Source organism: Prionailurus bengalensis, chromosome C2 (assembly GCF_016509475.1).
Source record: "Prionailurus bengalensis isolate Pbe53 chromosome C2, Fcat_Pben_1.1_paternal_pri, whole genome shotgun sequence".
Taxonomy (NCBI): Eukaryota; Metazoa; Chordata; class Mammalia; order Carnivora; family Felidae; genus Prionailurus; species Prionailurus bengalensis.
Window position 1 is genome coordinate 34,820,943 of NC_057350.1, and position 15,589 is coordinate 34,836,531.

The following is a 15,589-nucleotide window of genomic DNA, read 5'->3' on the forward strand; positions in this document are numbered from 1 at the left end:
ATACAGTAGGTATTTAGTTTGATTCCTTACAAACATTGGCTGTATATGTTTTAAATACCAGGTACTCGTGTTAGGCACTGGAATTATAAACAAAAATGCCTTCGCAGAAGAGTTCTCATGAGACTAAGTTTTCCTAAGACTGGTGATAGGCTGGTATTAAAGATCAAGATATTTTTTTTCTCAAGAAACATTAAGGTGCATTCTATATTTGCTCTAAAGGTAGTTTTAGGAAATACTTTGATAGGAAATAGAATCTGCTAAGAAAAATATTTGGACACCACTTGGTCTTGACTTCTAAAACTGAATCCTTAGAAAGCTACTCCATTAATATATATGAGATATTTGCAGTTCTCTTTTGAAAGAGGAGAGTTAATGACTATCCTTTTAAAAATCTTAAAAAGAAAAAAAAAGGTAAACATAAAGGCCACTAAAATAAATATATTTTAAATATAAAAAAGTTGATACCTACCAACATAGAATATAAAAATGATTATGTGTTCCAAATAAAGTTAAAATAGTTTTTATTTTTATATTTAAGGATCACTTATGACTATGCCAAAGGGAGAGAAAACCTCAATCAAAAAAATATTTTTAATTAATATACCAAATAGAACCATGGGAAATGGTAGGTATATTCTAGGAAAAAAGGTTTCAATTTTAATAACTGTCATTGTAAATAAATTTTAATTTCTACTATAGGACTTTATATAAATTGCATTACTTATTTGTTACACCATATTTCTTTCTTAAAAAAAAAAAAGTTCATGAGGATCAATTTCACATTTTGAAGAGACTCCCACTAGACAGAAAAGTGATGTACTGAAATTGAAGTAGTTTTCAATTTAAGCAGAATAAATTGAAGACACATCTTGTTAAAAAAAAAATCTAAAACCAAGTAATATAAAGTAGACTAAAGTCTCAAAGTTTCATTGGTAGAAACAGTGATAATCAGACAAGGGCTCCCTAGATGATGAAACTATTTTACTTGAAATGAACGGAGAGATCAATGTAACAATTTTACATTTCATGTATTAAATAATTGCTTCTTTTTCGTCAGTACCCAATTTTGATTTGTGCTGTCATTAATTGTTTATAGTAATTTTTCACTTAAACTATCTCTGCTTTGAATTTCCATAAACATAATCGACAAACTTTTTTTGATGTTTGACAGATAAAATAAAACTATATAAAAGACAAAATAAAAGTTTAAAATACACTCTGACATTAAAAGATATTCAGTGCATAAAGTATTAGCAAGATTTGTAAGATATGACTGAATTTAAGTAGGTAGGGAGTATGGAATAATACAGGATAATCAAAATGGTATTATAATTGCGTGTTTTAAAATTCTATATAAAAATTTATTCCAGAAATGTAGGATCTACTGCTCTGGTCCTAGAACATATTTAGAAGGCAAAATGTCTAAAGGAGGTAACTGTTCTCTATCCAGAGATAAACAAGGAATCATTCCACCTAGTTGAAGATTCGGGGTTTTGAGAAGACATGGATAGAAATAAGTCTATACAAATAATAAATACCACAGGAAGAAGGCTGTCATTACTACATTTCATGCCCATGAACTAAATGCCAACAATGTGAAAATACAACTGAACTCTGACTCTTCTAACGATATTCTTGCTATTTTTATATGCCAACCGCCACACTTTTTACAGAACAGTTTTAACATACTAAATTCAATTTTAATAATAATTTCTAGTAAGAGGACTCAGAAAACCAGAGGGATTTTAGAACTAAATCTAAATTAGCATAAGCATTTAACAAACTTCTTAATTTATCACATTTATCACCAAGAGGGGAATTGTCAATTATGCATATACCGAATTATATCATTACAGTGCAGCTTTGGGACAGTTAATCATGAACCTTCAGTAATCATGAATAACTAGTGAACATTTGGCAATCCAAGAGCAATAACGTAAACAAGAAAGGTAATCGCATCAGAACAAGAGAGACTTCAGAGAAGCTTGCAGGCAGCGATCCATGCCATCTCTAATGATTAAACCAGGAAAGAAAAAATAAATAAATAAGCAGACACACATTAATATTCAATTCTTTTCTCTGCTGAAGGTCTCACGGTGGAAGGACCTGTCCAGTGATTAGGATATTTTACTTTCTAACCATTGGCATTTTCTTTTTTAACAATGGAATGATGACAAGTAATTAGTGCACACTATCTCCTAATAGAAAAACACTGAATTCTAAATAATGTGCCACCCATACAAGATAGCTGCACTACGGTCAGGGTCCAATTTCAGTTATGCAATTATTGACAACATGAGATTAATCATTCAAATATTGTATGCCAACAAAATGTTCTATATTAAAGGGGTTCAGAGGGTAGAGATCATTATGGCTTTACCTCAGCTACTGTTATAGAATGGGGATACAATGTGTGAACCAAATGATTTGCCAACATGAGATAAATCAAGGCATCTTCATCAACTTGAAGTCCAAAATATTCATGGTAATCACCTGAAAAAGCTTGACCTAGAGAACAGAAAATCGATACAGATGCATTACGTTAACATGCAAGTCTCAACTCAGCACAAATGCCCCCACCAATTAGTCTATTGAGATCAGTTTTGTTATCATAGCAAAGTGTAATGAGCCTTAATAGCACATAATATTATCATCAGCAAATATATGTTCTAACTTAGAAAAGTACTCCGTATCAAACATTCAGAATTCAGATAATCCTGCAAATCAATTTTTGCTTTTCAAAAGCAAACAAAGCACTTTAACTGAAAATTTGAATTTAATTTTAACATAATTTTGAAGGAAAAACATGAAATGATACCAAAGGGAATTCTAGATTTCAACTTTTAGATATATATATTTTTTGCATGTCAAGAGATCCCTGTGAAGTAAAGAAAAGCAAATATGAAAACCATCATAAAATTGAGACAAAATGTTTATATTATTTAAATATGTGCTTCAATTTATGCCATACAGATTTCCTATGATGACAAAAAGATTTTAACATCCTCCAACTTCCTTTTACCTTCTCTTCCCCCACATCCTAATTTTGGTTGTTTATAGTATGTATCACTTATTGGGGTTATACTATTTGCTTTCTATTCTTTGAATTGCTTACTCATTTTTCATTAAATCGAATTAGTGTTCAACACCTGCCTTTCCCCCAACCCCCCCCCCCCCCCGCTTCCCCACATCACATTTTTTTATTTTGACTCATTGTTTTTTCAGTTTGCTGGATTCCATCACTATATGGTATTTTCTGGAAGTTTTATTCATCAAGCTCCTTCAAATTTATACCTGAATGACAATTCAATTATCAATTTTCGAGTCAAACTTTGTTTCCCTAAGGATTTTGTAGACATTGCTATTAGCAATAGAATAGTATGAGTTCAGCCATTGTTTTCATCTATACAGGTAAATTGCTTTTTCTTCCTAAAATGTATATGCTGAACTTCTTTTTATCACTGAATTTTATAAATTAAACACTTTGCGTCTTGATGTTAATTGCTTTGCCTAATTTTCCCCCTCAATTCATTTCCCTAACTCCACAATTCCTTGGAAGATACCAAGGCCTCAGAAGAGAGAGGTTCTACAGGGAAATGCAGGAGTTGCATATGTAATCTAGAAGGTGTTGTAATCTAGGAGAGGCTCCTTCTTTTTTTTTTTTTTTTTTTCAACGTTTATTTATTTTTGGGACAGAGAGAGACAGAGCATGAACGGGGGAGGGGCAGAGAGAGAGGGAGACACAGAATCGGAAACAGGCTCCAGGCTCTGAGCCATCAGCCCAGAGCCTGACGCGGGGCTCGAACTCCCGGACCGCGAGATCGTGACCTGGCTGAAGTCGGACGCTTAACCGACTGCGCCACCCAGGCGCCCCTAGGAGAGGCTCCTTCTTAAATTTTGCCATGTTTTCCTTTTTCATTCCTTAAGTCAGTTTCTCTCCAAACTGGAAGATATCAGTGAAATCTATCATGTTTTAATAGATACAACTTCGTTCCTAGAAACATTTCATGGGGGCAGCACCATGCATGATTAAGAGCAGATAGCAACACACTGTGAATATAGCTTCATTTCTTGGCAGCCCTTTTCAAAATTTACAAAGTCCTTGTTTCAGACTGGTTGTTGCTTGGTAATATTTGGCCATTAAAAAATAATAATTATTCTCCATGTTATCTACTAAGCGATTAGGATTCCATGATCCCATTTCTTTGCGCAACTTTAATTTTTTTTTAATGTTTTATTTATTTTTGAGAGAGACAGACAGACTACAAGCAGGGGAGGAGCAGAGAGAGAGAGGGAGACACAGAATCTAAAGCAGGCTCCAGGCTCTGAGCTATCAGCAGAGCCTGACACATGGCTCACATGGCTTGAACTCACCAGCCATGAGATCATGACCTGAGGCGAAGTTGGACACTTAACTGAAGGAGCCATCCAGGTGCCCCTCTTTGCACAACTTTTAAACTGAAGGTCTCTGATCAATGATTTTAATTACAAATTCATTTATAATTAAATTTTAACTGTGAACACCTCTATCTAAAATATACATATTTTCTACAGTGTTTAATATGCAAATGAATCCACACATTCACAAAGGTTCTCATTTATTTTTTGTTGTTGTTGTTATTTTTTTCTCATTACAATTGCTGTCATGTTCACATCCTATGGGTGCTGCAATAAACTGCTTAAAGATATTTTATTTCTTTCACTAGGACTTCTAGTGCTGTGTTGAATAAAGTAGTGAGAGTGAATCTCCTGTCTTGTTCCTGATCTTAGGGGAAAAGCTCTCAGTTTTTCACCACTTTTAATATTTGCAGATGACATGATGCTATATATAGAAACACAAAAAACTATTAGAACTGATAAATGGATTTAGTAAAATCACAGGATACAAAATTAATATACAGGAATTTGTTAAATTTCCATATACCAATAATGAATAGAAAGAGAAACTAAGAAAACAATCCCATTTAGAGTGGCAGTAAAAAGAATAACATACCTAGGAATAAACGTAATCAAGGAGGTGAAAGACCTGTACTCTGAAAACTATAAAACACTGATGAAAGAAATTAGAGATGACATAAACAAATGGAAAGCTATTCCATGCTTATGGATTGGGAGAAACAATATTGCTAAGGTGCCCATACTATCCAAAGCAATCTACAAATTCAATGAAATTCCTATCAAAATATCAATAGCATTTTTCATAGAACTAGAACAAATAAAACCTAAAATTTATATAAAACCACAAATTACCCCAAATAGCCAAAGCAATCTTGAAAAAGGAAAACAAAACTGGAGCTATCACAATCTCCCATTTCAAGGTATACCACAAAGCTGTAGTAATCAAAACATAGCAGTGCTGGCACCAAAATGAACACAGAGATCAATGGAACAAAATAGAGAGTCCAGAAATAAACCCAGACTTTTATGGTCAATTAGTCTATGACAAAGAAGGCAAGGATATTCAGTGGGAAAAAGACAGTGTGTTCAATAAATAGTGTTGGGAAAACTCAACAGCTACATGCAAACAAAAAATGAAACTGGACTCCTTTCTTAGATCATATGCAAAAATAATCTCAAGATAGATTAAAGACCAAAATGTGAGATCTGAAACCATAAAATTCCTAGAAGGAAACATAGGCAGTAAGCTCTTTGACATTAGACATAGAAACATTTTTCTAGATAGGTCTTCTTCGGCAAGGAAACAAAAGCAAAATTATACTACTGGGACTACAACAAAATAAAAGGCTTTTCACAGTGAAGGAAACCATTAACAAAACAAAAAGACAACCTACTGGATGGAAGAAGATATTCGCAAATGATGTGTCTGGTAAAGAGTTAAATATCCCAAAAATATAAAAAAACTTATACAACTGAACCTCAAAAAAACCAAATAATTCTATTTAAAAATAGGCAGAGGACATGAATAAACATTATTTCAAAGAAGACATACAGATGGCCAACAGACACATGACAAGATGTTCAACATCACTAATCATCAAGAAAATGTTAATCAAAATCACAATGAGATATCACCTCATACCTGTCAGAATGGCTAAATAAAAAACGCAAGAAATAACAAGTATTAGCGAGAATGTGGAGAAAAAGGAACCCTCGTACACTGTTGTTGGGAATGTAAACTGGTGCAGCCACTGTGGAAAACAGTATGGAGGATTCCACATTGCCCCCCCCCCCAAATTAAAAACAGAACTACCATATGATCCAGTAATTCCACTACTGGGTATTTACTCAAACAATACAAAAACACTAATTAAAAAGATATATGGACCCCAATGTTTATTGCAGCATCATTTACAATAGCCACGATATAAAACAACCCAAGTGTCTACCCAGAGAAGAATGGATAAATAAGTTGTGAATATACATACATATATACATACAAACAATGGAGTATTACTCAGCCATAAAAGAGAATGAAATCTTGCCATGTGCAACAACATGGATGGGCCTAAAGGATATAATGTTATGTGAAATAATTCAGTAAGAGAAAGACAAATATCATATGATTTCATTCCTATGTGGAATTTAAGAAACAAATCAAATGAACAAAGAAAAAAGAGATAAACCAAAAACCAGACTCTTAAATACACAGAATAAACTGATGTTGCCAGAGGGGAGGTATGTGTGGGAACGAGTGAATTCTGAATAATGTACAGAATTGTTGAATCATTATTTTGTATACCTGAAACTAATCTAACACTGTATGTTAATTACATATGAATAGAAAAAAAAATAAATGAAACATATTTAAAAGAAAGCTACATAGTAAGGATAGCATATTAAGTAGATATATTTCACAGAAAGCATTATCTTTTATTTACTTATAAAATGTATTTATTTCTGACCTCTTGCCAAAAAGGGATCAGAAGTCTCTAGAGAAAAGACATACACATTGGAACTAATAAAAATCAAGCTAACACTAATGGTCATTGGAAGCTCTGAAACTGAACCCCAAACCTGGTTTTAATCTACCAGTAAAAAAAAAAAAATCATTATTTGCATCTGTAATATATCAGTTTACCTACCCATTCCATGGTGATGATAGAGCATGGATGTAACGCCATCAAAACGAAATCCATCAAAGCCATATTCTTCTAACCACCATCTTATGTTTGACAGAAGGAATCTTAAAACTTCCCAGCTATAGTATTAGAAAAAAATATATTTAAACACATTGTTTATTGTGGTTTCTTTAATTGTTATACATTGTTTGCTAAGAGTATTAATTATAAATTTCTATCTTAGGAATCATGATGTTCAAAGAAATATATCACTTAAAAAACAGAAAATCACTAATATTTATCACATTTGTTTGATGAAATTCATTCTAAGGATTATTAAATTTCGATAGTTGCAAAATCACTTAATACCTATGAAAAATTGAGAAAAAAATGTCTAAGTTGGGTCCAAAGTGCAAGGGCTCTCTTGTTCATACCTATGTCCTCAGTAACCCTATAGTGATTACTCCATAGTAATGTTTACAACAACAACAATGAAAAAAATCTATTACTCATCTCTAAATTTTCAAGATTTTTCATGTAATACATCCAGTACATAGTTCTTCCTTTCAGAAAATATAATGTCATTATCATTAGAAAAACTGCCTTCAGGGGCGCCTGGGTGGCGCAGTCAGTTAAGCGTCCGACTTCAGCCAGGTCACGATCTCGCGGTCCGTGAGTTCGAGCCCCGCGTCGGGCTCTGGGCTGATGGCTCAGAGCCTGGAGCCTGTTTCCGATTCTGTGTCTCCCTCTCTCTCTGCCCCTCCCCCATTCATGCTCTGTCTCTCTCTGTCCCAAAAATAAATAAACGTTGAAAAAAAAATTAAAAAAAAAAAAAGAAAAACTGCCTTCAATAAGAGACTCTTAAAAACTGAGAACAAACTGAGGGTTGATGGCGGGTGGGAGGGAGGGGAGGGTGGGTGATGGGTATCGAGGAGGGCACCTTTTGGGACGAGCACTGGGTGTTGTATGGAAACCAATTTGACAATAAACTTCATATATTGAAAAAAAATTAAAAAATAAAAAGTAAATTTGAAAAAAAAAGAAAAACTGCCTTCAATGGTTGTCTGCTTAAAATATTTCCTCAGTCTACAATTTGAAACAGATACATTAAGAAAAAAAAAAAAGACTTAAAGTCAACTACATGATAACCAATATCACATTTACTAGAGTATTGTTTTGTGAGAGCAAAGAAAAAGAAATCTAATTACTAACACACACATATATAATAAAGTAAAAAGTTTTACTAGTTACAATCCTACAACCATAAAAACAGAAGGAAAACAAAGAACTGTCATAACTCAATTAAAAACACCACACGAAACAAGCCTATTTCGGACAACTGAAAAGAAGGCATCATCAATTAGTACTTTCTTTAGTCATACAGTTATGGTTGAGTTCTTTATCTTATTATAACTCTGGTTTTAAGACTTTAATACCTCATTTAGCTTAATGACAAAGCAGTTATAGTGAACACAAATCTTTAACCCAGTTAAAATTTATGTATTTTTTTTAAACTGTCCATATATTAAAGAGCAATCTGACATAAGTGGAGATTAAGTCATCACAATCAACTTCGGAACAGTAAATCCAAACTTTGGGGAAAGATGAGTGTTGGTAGTAATTAAGTGCTTTAAATAAGCTACTTTGAGTTTTGAGAACTTACGGAAAGTTAAAAAAAATGAAAAAAAAAACAGAAATACATGTAATCTGGTAGATATGAAAGATAGCCAGGAGGTTTTAGATTGCTAGGTCCAAGCCATGACGAAGGTAGAATTTGCTAATGTTTCTACAAATGCATATTCATTTCGGAGTTAAGTAAAAAACAAAAACAAAAACAAAAACAAAAACAAAATGTTCAACAAAAAGAAATTAATAAAAACAAAGAGGTATTCTACAACTGAATGAGATCAAAATTACTCTATTTTGCATAGGACTAATTTCTATACACTTTTTGAAGTTTTATTTAAATTAACAAACTTGATTTTTAGAGCCATTTTGGTTCACATTAAAATGGAAAGGAAGCATGTCTATACTTTTCAACCAAGTTGCTATAGGAATACCTCAGAAAGAGGATGTGAAGCAATTTGCAATCATTAACACTTTGTAAACAATATTTTGAAAAGGATATACTTTTCTAATTTGGCTATTCAACTTGTAATGTAGATTTTAGTCATAAAGGTAAACTGAAAGATATTTTTAGTCAAAAATACCCCAGAGTAGAAACAAAAACCTGTTTAAATGCTATATACCTTGGGTAGATGTATGAAGATACAAATATGCAACCCAAAGATCGCAAGCTGTCCCTGGGCCTTGTCTGTCATGCACTACTATTCTGTTGCCTTGTAGAGTACTTCAAGTTCTTACTTTGAATGCCTGGAGATGGAACATGTTACTCCCAGCTCTTTCCAGTCTTTACTACTCTGCATTTTCTAGTACCAGCCTTATTTACTGATTTGTATCACTGGCTTGGGTTTGTAGACCATTGCTGTCAATTTCTAATACAAATACTACCGACTGAGTGTTTTCTAGGTAGACACAGGTTCAAATGTAAAATCTGTGTCCTAGTATCTACAAAGATAAAAGAAAAAAGACAGTAATAGTGCAATCCAATAAAAATGAAAAAGGGAGGTGATGTGAATTTCATAACTGAAAAGAAAGCAATGCCCAATATCACAAAGTTGATTAAGGGCAGCATTATTAAATGGCGTATTGGTTCCTGTTACTATACTATTTATTCTCTTCTTGACCGAAAACAGTAATAAAACTCCACATAACATATTAAAAGAAAAAGACAAACTTAGTTGTTACTACATGATTAGACAGATTCTTGGCATGGATGAACAGGAAAAGAATTCCCTGTGATAATCTGAAAAGAAATGACAATGGAGCATCTAAATTAACAAAATCTAATGGGTTAAAAAAAGAACTAAATTCTATATTTTATTTTTTAGTTTTTTCTTTAACATTTATTCATTTTTTGAGAGATAGAGAGAGACAGAGTGTGAGTAGAAGAGGGGCAGAGAGAGAAGGAGATACAGAATCCGAAGCAGGCTCCAGGCTCTGTACTGACAGCCCAGAGCCCCACACGGGGCTCAAACTCATGGACCTTGAGATTATGACCTGAGCTGAAGTCCAATGCTTAACTGACTGAGTCACCCAGGTGCCCTAAATTCTATACTTTAGAGTTTAATGTTTATTTTTTTTTTTCAACGTTTATTTATTTTTGGGACAGAGAGAGACAGAGCATGAACGGGGGAGAGGCAGAGAGAGAGGGAGACACAGAATCGGAAACAGGCTCCAGGCTCTGAGCCATCAGCCCAGAGCCTGACGCGGGGCTCGAACTCACGGACCGCGAGATCGTGACCTGGCTGAAGTCGGACGCTTAACCGACTGCGCCACCCAGGCGCCCGTCTATACTTTAGAGTTTAAAATGCTCTTAACCTGGGGCACCTGGGTGGCTTAGTCGGTTAAACGTCTGACTCTTGGTTTGCTGTTCAGGTCACGATCTCACAGTTCATGAGTTCGAGCCCCACATCTGGTTCCATGCTTACAGTATGGCGCCTGCTTGGGATTCTCTCTCTCTTCCTTTCTCTCTGCGTCTCCTCTGCACATGTGCAAACTCTTCTCTCAATCTCCTGAGACAATGTCTAAACAACGTCAACAATCCTAGGGGAAAAAAAAATCACTGCAAAGTTAAACTGACAGGAATAAATCAAATTTGTAGTGCTTTCAAAATAATTTATTTTGTTATGTTTTATAAATCATGGATGAAGCATAAAATAGATGTTATCTGTAGAGACAGAAAAGAGATATACAAAATTTTATAGGAAACCAAACTAGAACAAAAACAGTAAAGAAATAAAATCTAGAGAGTTTTATTTTGTATTAACACAATCTCAGGAAATACATTCAGAAAAATAAAGTTGGTGGCAGCAAATGGAAAGCAAGTTTATATACATTTTCTAAAACTAGGATATTAAGAACAGTAAAAACAACTAGTCATGTAAATCTTATAATTATTTTATAAATAATGAAATTTTGTTGATTAAGAAAAAAATGAACTATTAGTTCAGGAAATAGGGGGGGAAGGATGGACTCACATATATTCCTAATAGTTCTGTGGTCCCAATTTGGTGTGTCTTATCATCTTACATGATAAATCTAGACAGACTAATTCACTCTTTGTACACTCAGTATCCTGATGCAACTAACTTTAAAACACAGACTGCTTGTACAGAATCAGAACTTTAGAGATCAACAAGACAGAGAACCAGGAAGACTGAGATGTTGAGTCTATAAAATAACCAGACCATACACATGAGTACTTTCACAGACACAAATCTGAATTCAAAGTGGAGAAATAGTAGGTGATAGAGTGTTTATATTGTAATTGGAATGAAGATATAGCTTTCCCCCCCCCTTTTTCTTCCACTATGCAAACATCCAACTTGATATAGACACTGTATTTAGCTATTACATAAATATATTTATCCCAGATCACTGAACTTAAATTATAAGAGGAAAGCTATGCGAGGAATTCTCCAGAACCTCCAGGTTCAGTGATTCACTAAGAGGACACACAGGACTCAGCATATAATTGTGCTCACAGCTCTGATTCATTATAGCAAAAGGATAAAAAGTAAAATAAGCAAAGGAAAAGGTGCATGGGCAAACTTCAGAGGAGTCTAGACACAAGCTTCCAAGAGTCCTCTCCTGATGGGGTCGCACGTAATTCTTCCAACAACAGTCACAACACTTGTGAAATATCTACTGGGGAGACTCATTAGAAATTCAGTTCCCAGTGATTTTTTTGGAGGTTGGTGACCTGGTATATCATATCAAAATCTAGATTTTCAGAAGGCAATAGTGTTTAATATAACACATATTGTTTATATGAAGAGTATAGGTGCAGTCGCGGCCAATATCGTAGGCAGGTGTTTCTAAATTAGCAGTCTTCTCCTCCTCCTCCACTCCACCTCCTCCTCCTCCTTCATTTTTTTTTTTTTTTACATTTATTTATTCTGGTGGGGGAGGGGCAGAGAGAGAGGGAGATACAAGATGCAAAGCAGGCTCCAGGCTGAGAGCCATCAGCACAGAGCCCGACGTGGGGCTCAAACTCATGAACTGTGAAATCATGACCTGAGCTGAAGTTGGACACTTAACCAACTGAGCCACCCAGGTGCTCCTAAAAATAGCAGTCTTAATTGTGCTATAGTAACTCTTTTCTTCACAAAGCAGAGCCTAACATTTATTACATAATTATAAAATACTTACCATAGGTTTTTGGAGATAAACTTCTTCTAAAGTCATTTTATCTCAGAAGTACTCAGATTTCAAAACCAAGTGGAACAATCTAAATACACTTTAAGAATCTAAATATGTGGGTCGCCTGGATGGCTCAGTCAGTTAAGCGCTGGACTTTGGCTCAGGTCATGATCTCACCATTTGTGGGTTTGAGCCCCGGATTGGACTCTGTGCTGACAGGTCAGAGACTGGGGCCTGCTTCTGATTCTGTTTCCCTCTTTTTCTGCCCCTCCCCCATTTGCTCTCTGTGTCTCTCTTTCTCAAAAATAAACATTAAAAAAATGTAAATAGGTAAGGAGCCCAGGTTGACGTGCTCTGCCTGCAAGCTTACCTTCCAGTAGTCCCATGGACAGTGAACTCATTCAGCATGTACATGAGTGCATTAGTTCACTGAATCTAAGATGCCTTTTAACTAGAACACCAGAACAAGCTTAAAAAATAGGTACCAGTGAAAACACAGATTTTTGAAAGATGTCTATTTCTATTTCTACTGTCATATTTTCAAATTCTGCACCCATAAATTCCATTTTTCCTTCTTTTGAGACAAGGGGACTGAGAAGAGGGGTTATGATGCATTCTAAATTATGACTGAATTAGAAATATTACTCAACATGCCCTGCAGTAATAAATGAACTGAATCATCTCAACTGTATGGTTTGATCAAAGTATGAAAATGTCTGGCAAAGGGTACAATAAAAAATGCAATTCACATTTTCTACTTCAAAATGTCATCAGACAGCCCATAACACAGTTGATATATCCAGTTGATTAGAGTCCCATAAAATATAAAGAAAAATTTAGGAGCACAGTTTTATTCTGGTGTGTTCCAGCAGACTAGGTAGGACTTTGATTTTTAAGATTTCTGCACTGACACAAGGCTTTCAAACTTATTCTTAGAAACCAAAGCCTAGTTTCCAAATAATTAGAAGAGTTAGATGCTAAATTTAAGAAGGTGATACCACCATAATATATACTTTGGGGACCAGGAAGAATGTATATGAGAAGTAACCTATGTTAGTTATTAGCTTTATATCTTAAATTAATTAACAGGTAAGTTAGAAACCAATACTATGTCATCTACACTGCCAAATTAATTGATTAGTTTACTCATATTTTTTTATTAAGCAAAAACAAAATCACTATAATCCAGAAAAAGCCAATAAACTTCAGCTTTCTTGTGAATCATAAACCACTTAAAATGTTTAAATCGCAGGTATCTGATGTAAAAAATGAATATTGGCTGTATAATATATACATTTAAGAATTTCTGGCAATCAAAATAATCATGACTCTAATTGATTTAGATGTCTGAAATATTCAACCTGTAATCAAGTAATGAAAATTTATTAAGGAAATTTTGTTCCACAGATAATTCCAATATTAAGGTTTTTAGAAAATATCCCTAAAATCAAAAACTGTTGTCTCACATTCTGCCAATGAACTTTACAATGAAATAAAACATAGTCCAATTTTCTTGGTAAGCAAGTATAATCAGATAAAACAACATTTATTAGCTGAAGTTACACTTTGTAATTTAAACCTATTTGCATACATGTTTTTATTTTTGGTCCTGAGTAACTTTTGAGATTTTCAAAGTAAGCAACTTTGTCCACTGGATGTTATTAAAACTACTGGTATTGTATAATTAGTAGGAGATATTATTGAAGAGTAGTTAAATATAAAAATATAAATAAAATAATTTTTTCTTAGTTATTCTAGAAGCTTTGAAGCTGAATAGCTATCAAACAGTACATCATAACACCATGAGACAAAAACATTTTTATTTTAATGTGCGTGTGTGTGGTTTTTTTGTTTGTTTGTTTTTGTTTTTTGAGAGAGAGCACAAGCAAGGGAGGGGTAGAGAGAAGGGGACAGAGGATCCCAAGTGCGCTCTGAGCTGACACTGTGACAGCAGTAAGCCCAATGTGAGGCTCAAACTCAGGAACCATGAGCTCATGACCTGAGCCAAAGTCCAGATGCTCAACCGAATGAGACACCCAGGTGCCCCTAAACCACATGCTTTGATCTGGGTATTTCAACTCTGGCAGTAAATCTAACTTGAGCAGAGAAGGAACTTTAAGACTTTCTTTTATGAAGAAGATATGGTATGTCAAATAAAAGGACAGAGTCTGAAGTACAATAAAAATAACATTTTCAAAAGGAAGATACTCTATTGAGGCTACTGCCATTGAAAAGCAGGTAATATCTACCTATTGCATTTTTTAAAATTAAAAAAAAAAACACCTCACATGTGAATTTAAATTTAATCACTAAAGAAAAAAATGTATTTTTTTTGCTTATACTTTGTCAAAGAAATTATACTTTGTCAGTCAATAGAAAATGATTAAGTGAGAAGCTGGAAATGATCAATATAATCTAATGATCCTATCCAATACTAGACAGTAGTGTCACCAATGATAAAATGTATCTAGATTTTCAGACACTGAGAATTATATTGAGGCTATTGTATACATTAATTTCAAATAGAATTAGGTAGCAAGTAGCACAAAATGTTAGTGAGACAGATTGTTAATTCAGCTACTAAAAATCTGTAATAATATAAATTTCAGAACACAGGTGGTTATTATAAAATATGATTTTGAAGTTTTCAATATCACATTATTTTCTGTATTTCAACCCACACAACTTTATTTTATTTGAATTAATATGTTGTTTAATCATATTATATCCACTGAGCCCTGGTTATCTACATTCAATATTACAACACAACGTTTTCTTTCCCCGAAGCCCTAAATTGTACTTAGCTTATTAAATATTTTATAAAAATTACCTCTATTTCTATTACCTATAAGTCTAATCAGTTATTCTCTAGGAAATAAGTAGGAAAAGATAGCATATCGTACCTTTATATGCTAAATATCCAATTATACTTTTGCTTAAAAAAATACTTGAAAAATTTCAAGTCTCTTTTTTCTCTCATTTTATCTATATTCTTAACAAGGATGGTTACCTCCTCAAGTAAGATTAGGAAAGGCAAACTTGAAGGGGTTTGTGTTTTTACCTGTGTATGTATGTGCATGTGTGTGTGCACATGCAGGTGTGTGTGTGTGTGTGTGTGTTTGGGGAGGAGTATGGGACCAGAGGGACTAGCAGTGAGAGCAAAAGTGAAAGTTTTCAGTCCGATATAAAAGAAAGAGACAAATATAAATCAAATAATAACCCACTCTGATAATAATTACCCTTTGTGATTAAGAAATTAATATTCATATCATTTGTTTGTAAATTGCTCTATATTTTTCTGCTTC

The 15,589-nt window shown here is 33.9% G+C and overlaps 1 protein-coding gene across 2 annotated transcripts in view; it reads right to left on the bottom strand.

Moving 5' to 3' along the window:
- The window catches only part of GBE1 (1,4-alpha-glucan branching enzyme 1), a 283,180-nt gene that overhangs the window by 92,725 nt on the left and 174,866 nt on the right, over positions 1–15,589 (bottom strand). For both annotated transcript variants that reach the window (XM_043593882.1, XM_043593881.1), the window contains exons 8-9: positions 7,044–7,159; positions 2,381–2,508 (exon numbers count right to left, since the gene is read on the bottom strand). In XM_043593882.1, coding sequence (XP_043449817.1) covers positions 2,381–2,508; positions 7,044–7,159 — 244 coding nt within the window. The remainder of the gene's footprint in view (positions 1–2,380; positions 2,509–7,043; positions 7,160–15,589) is intronic.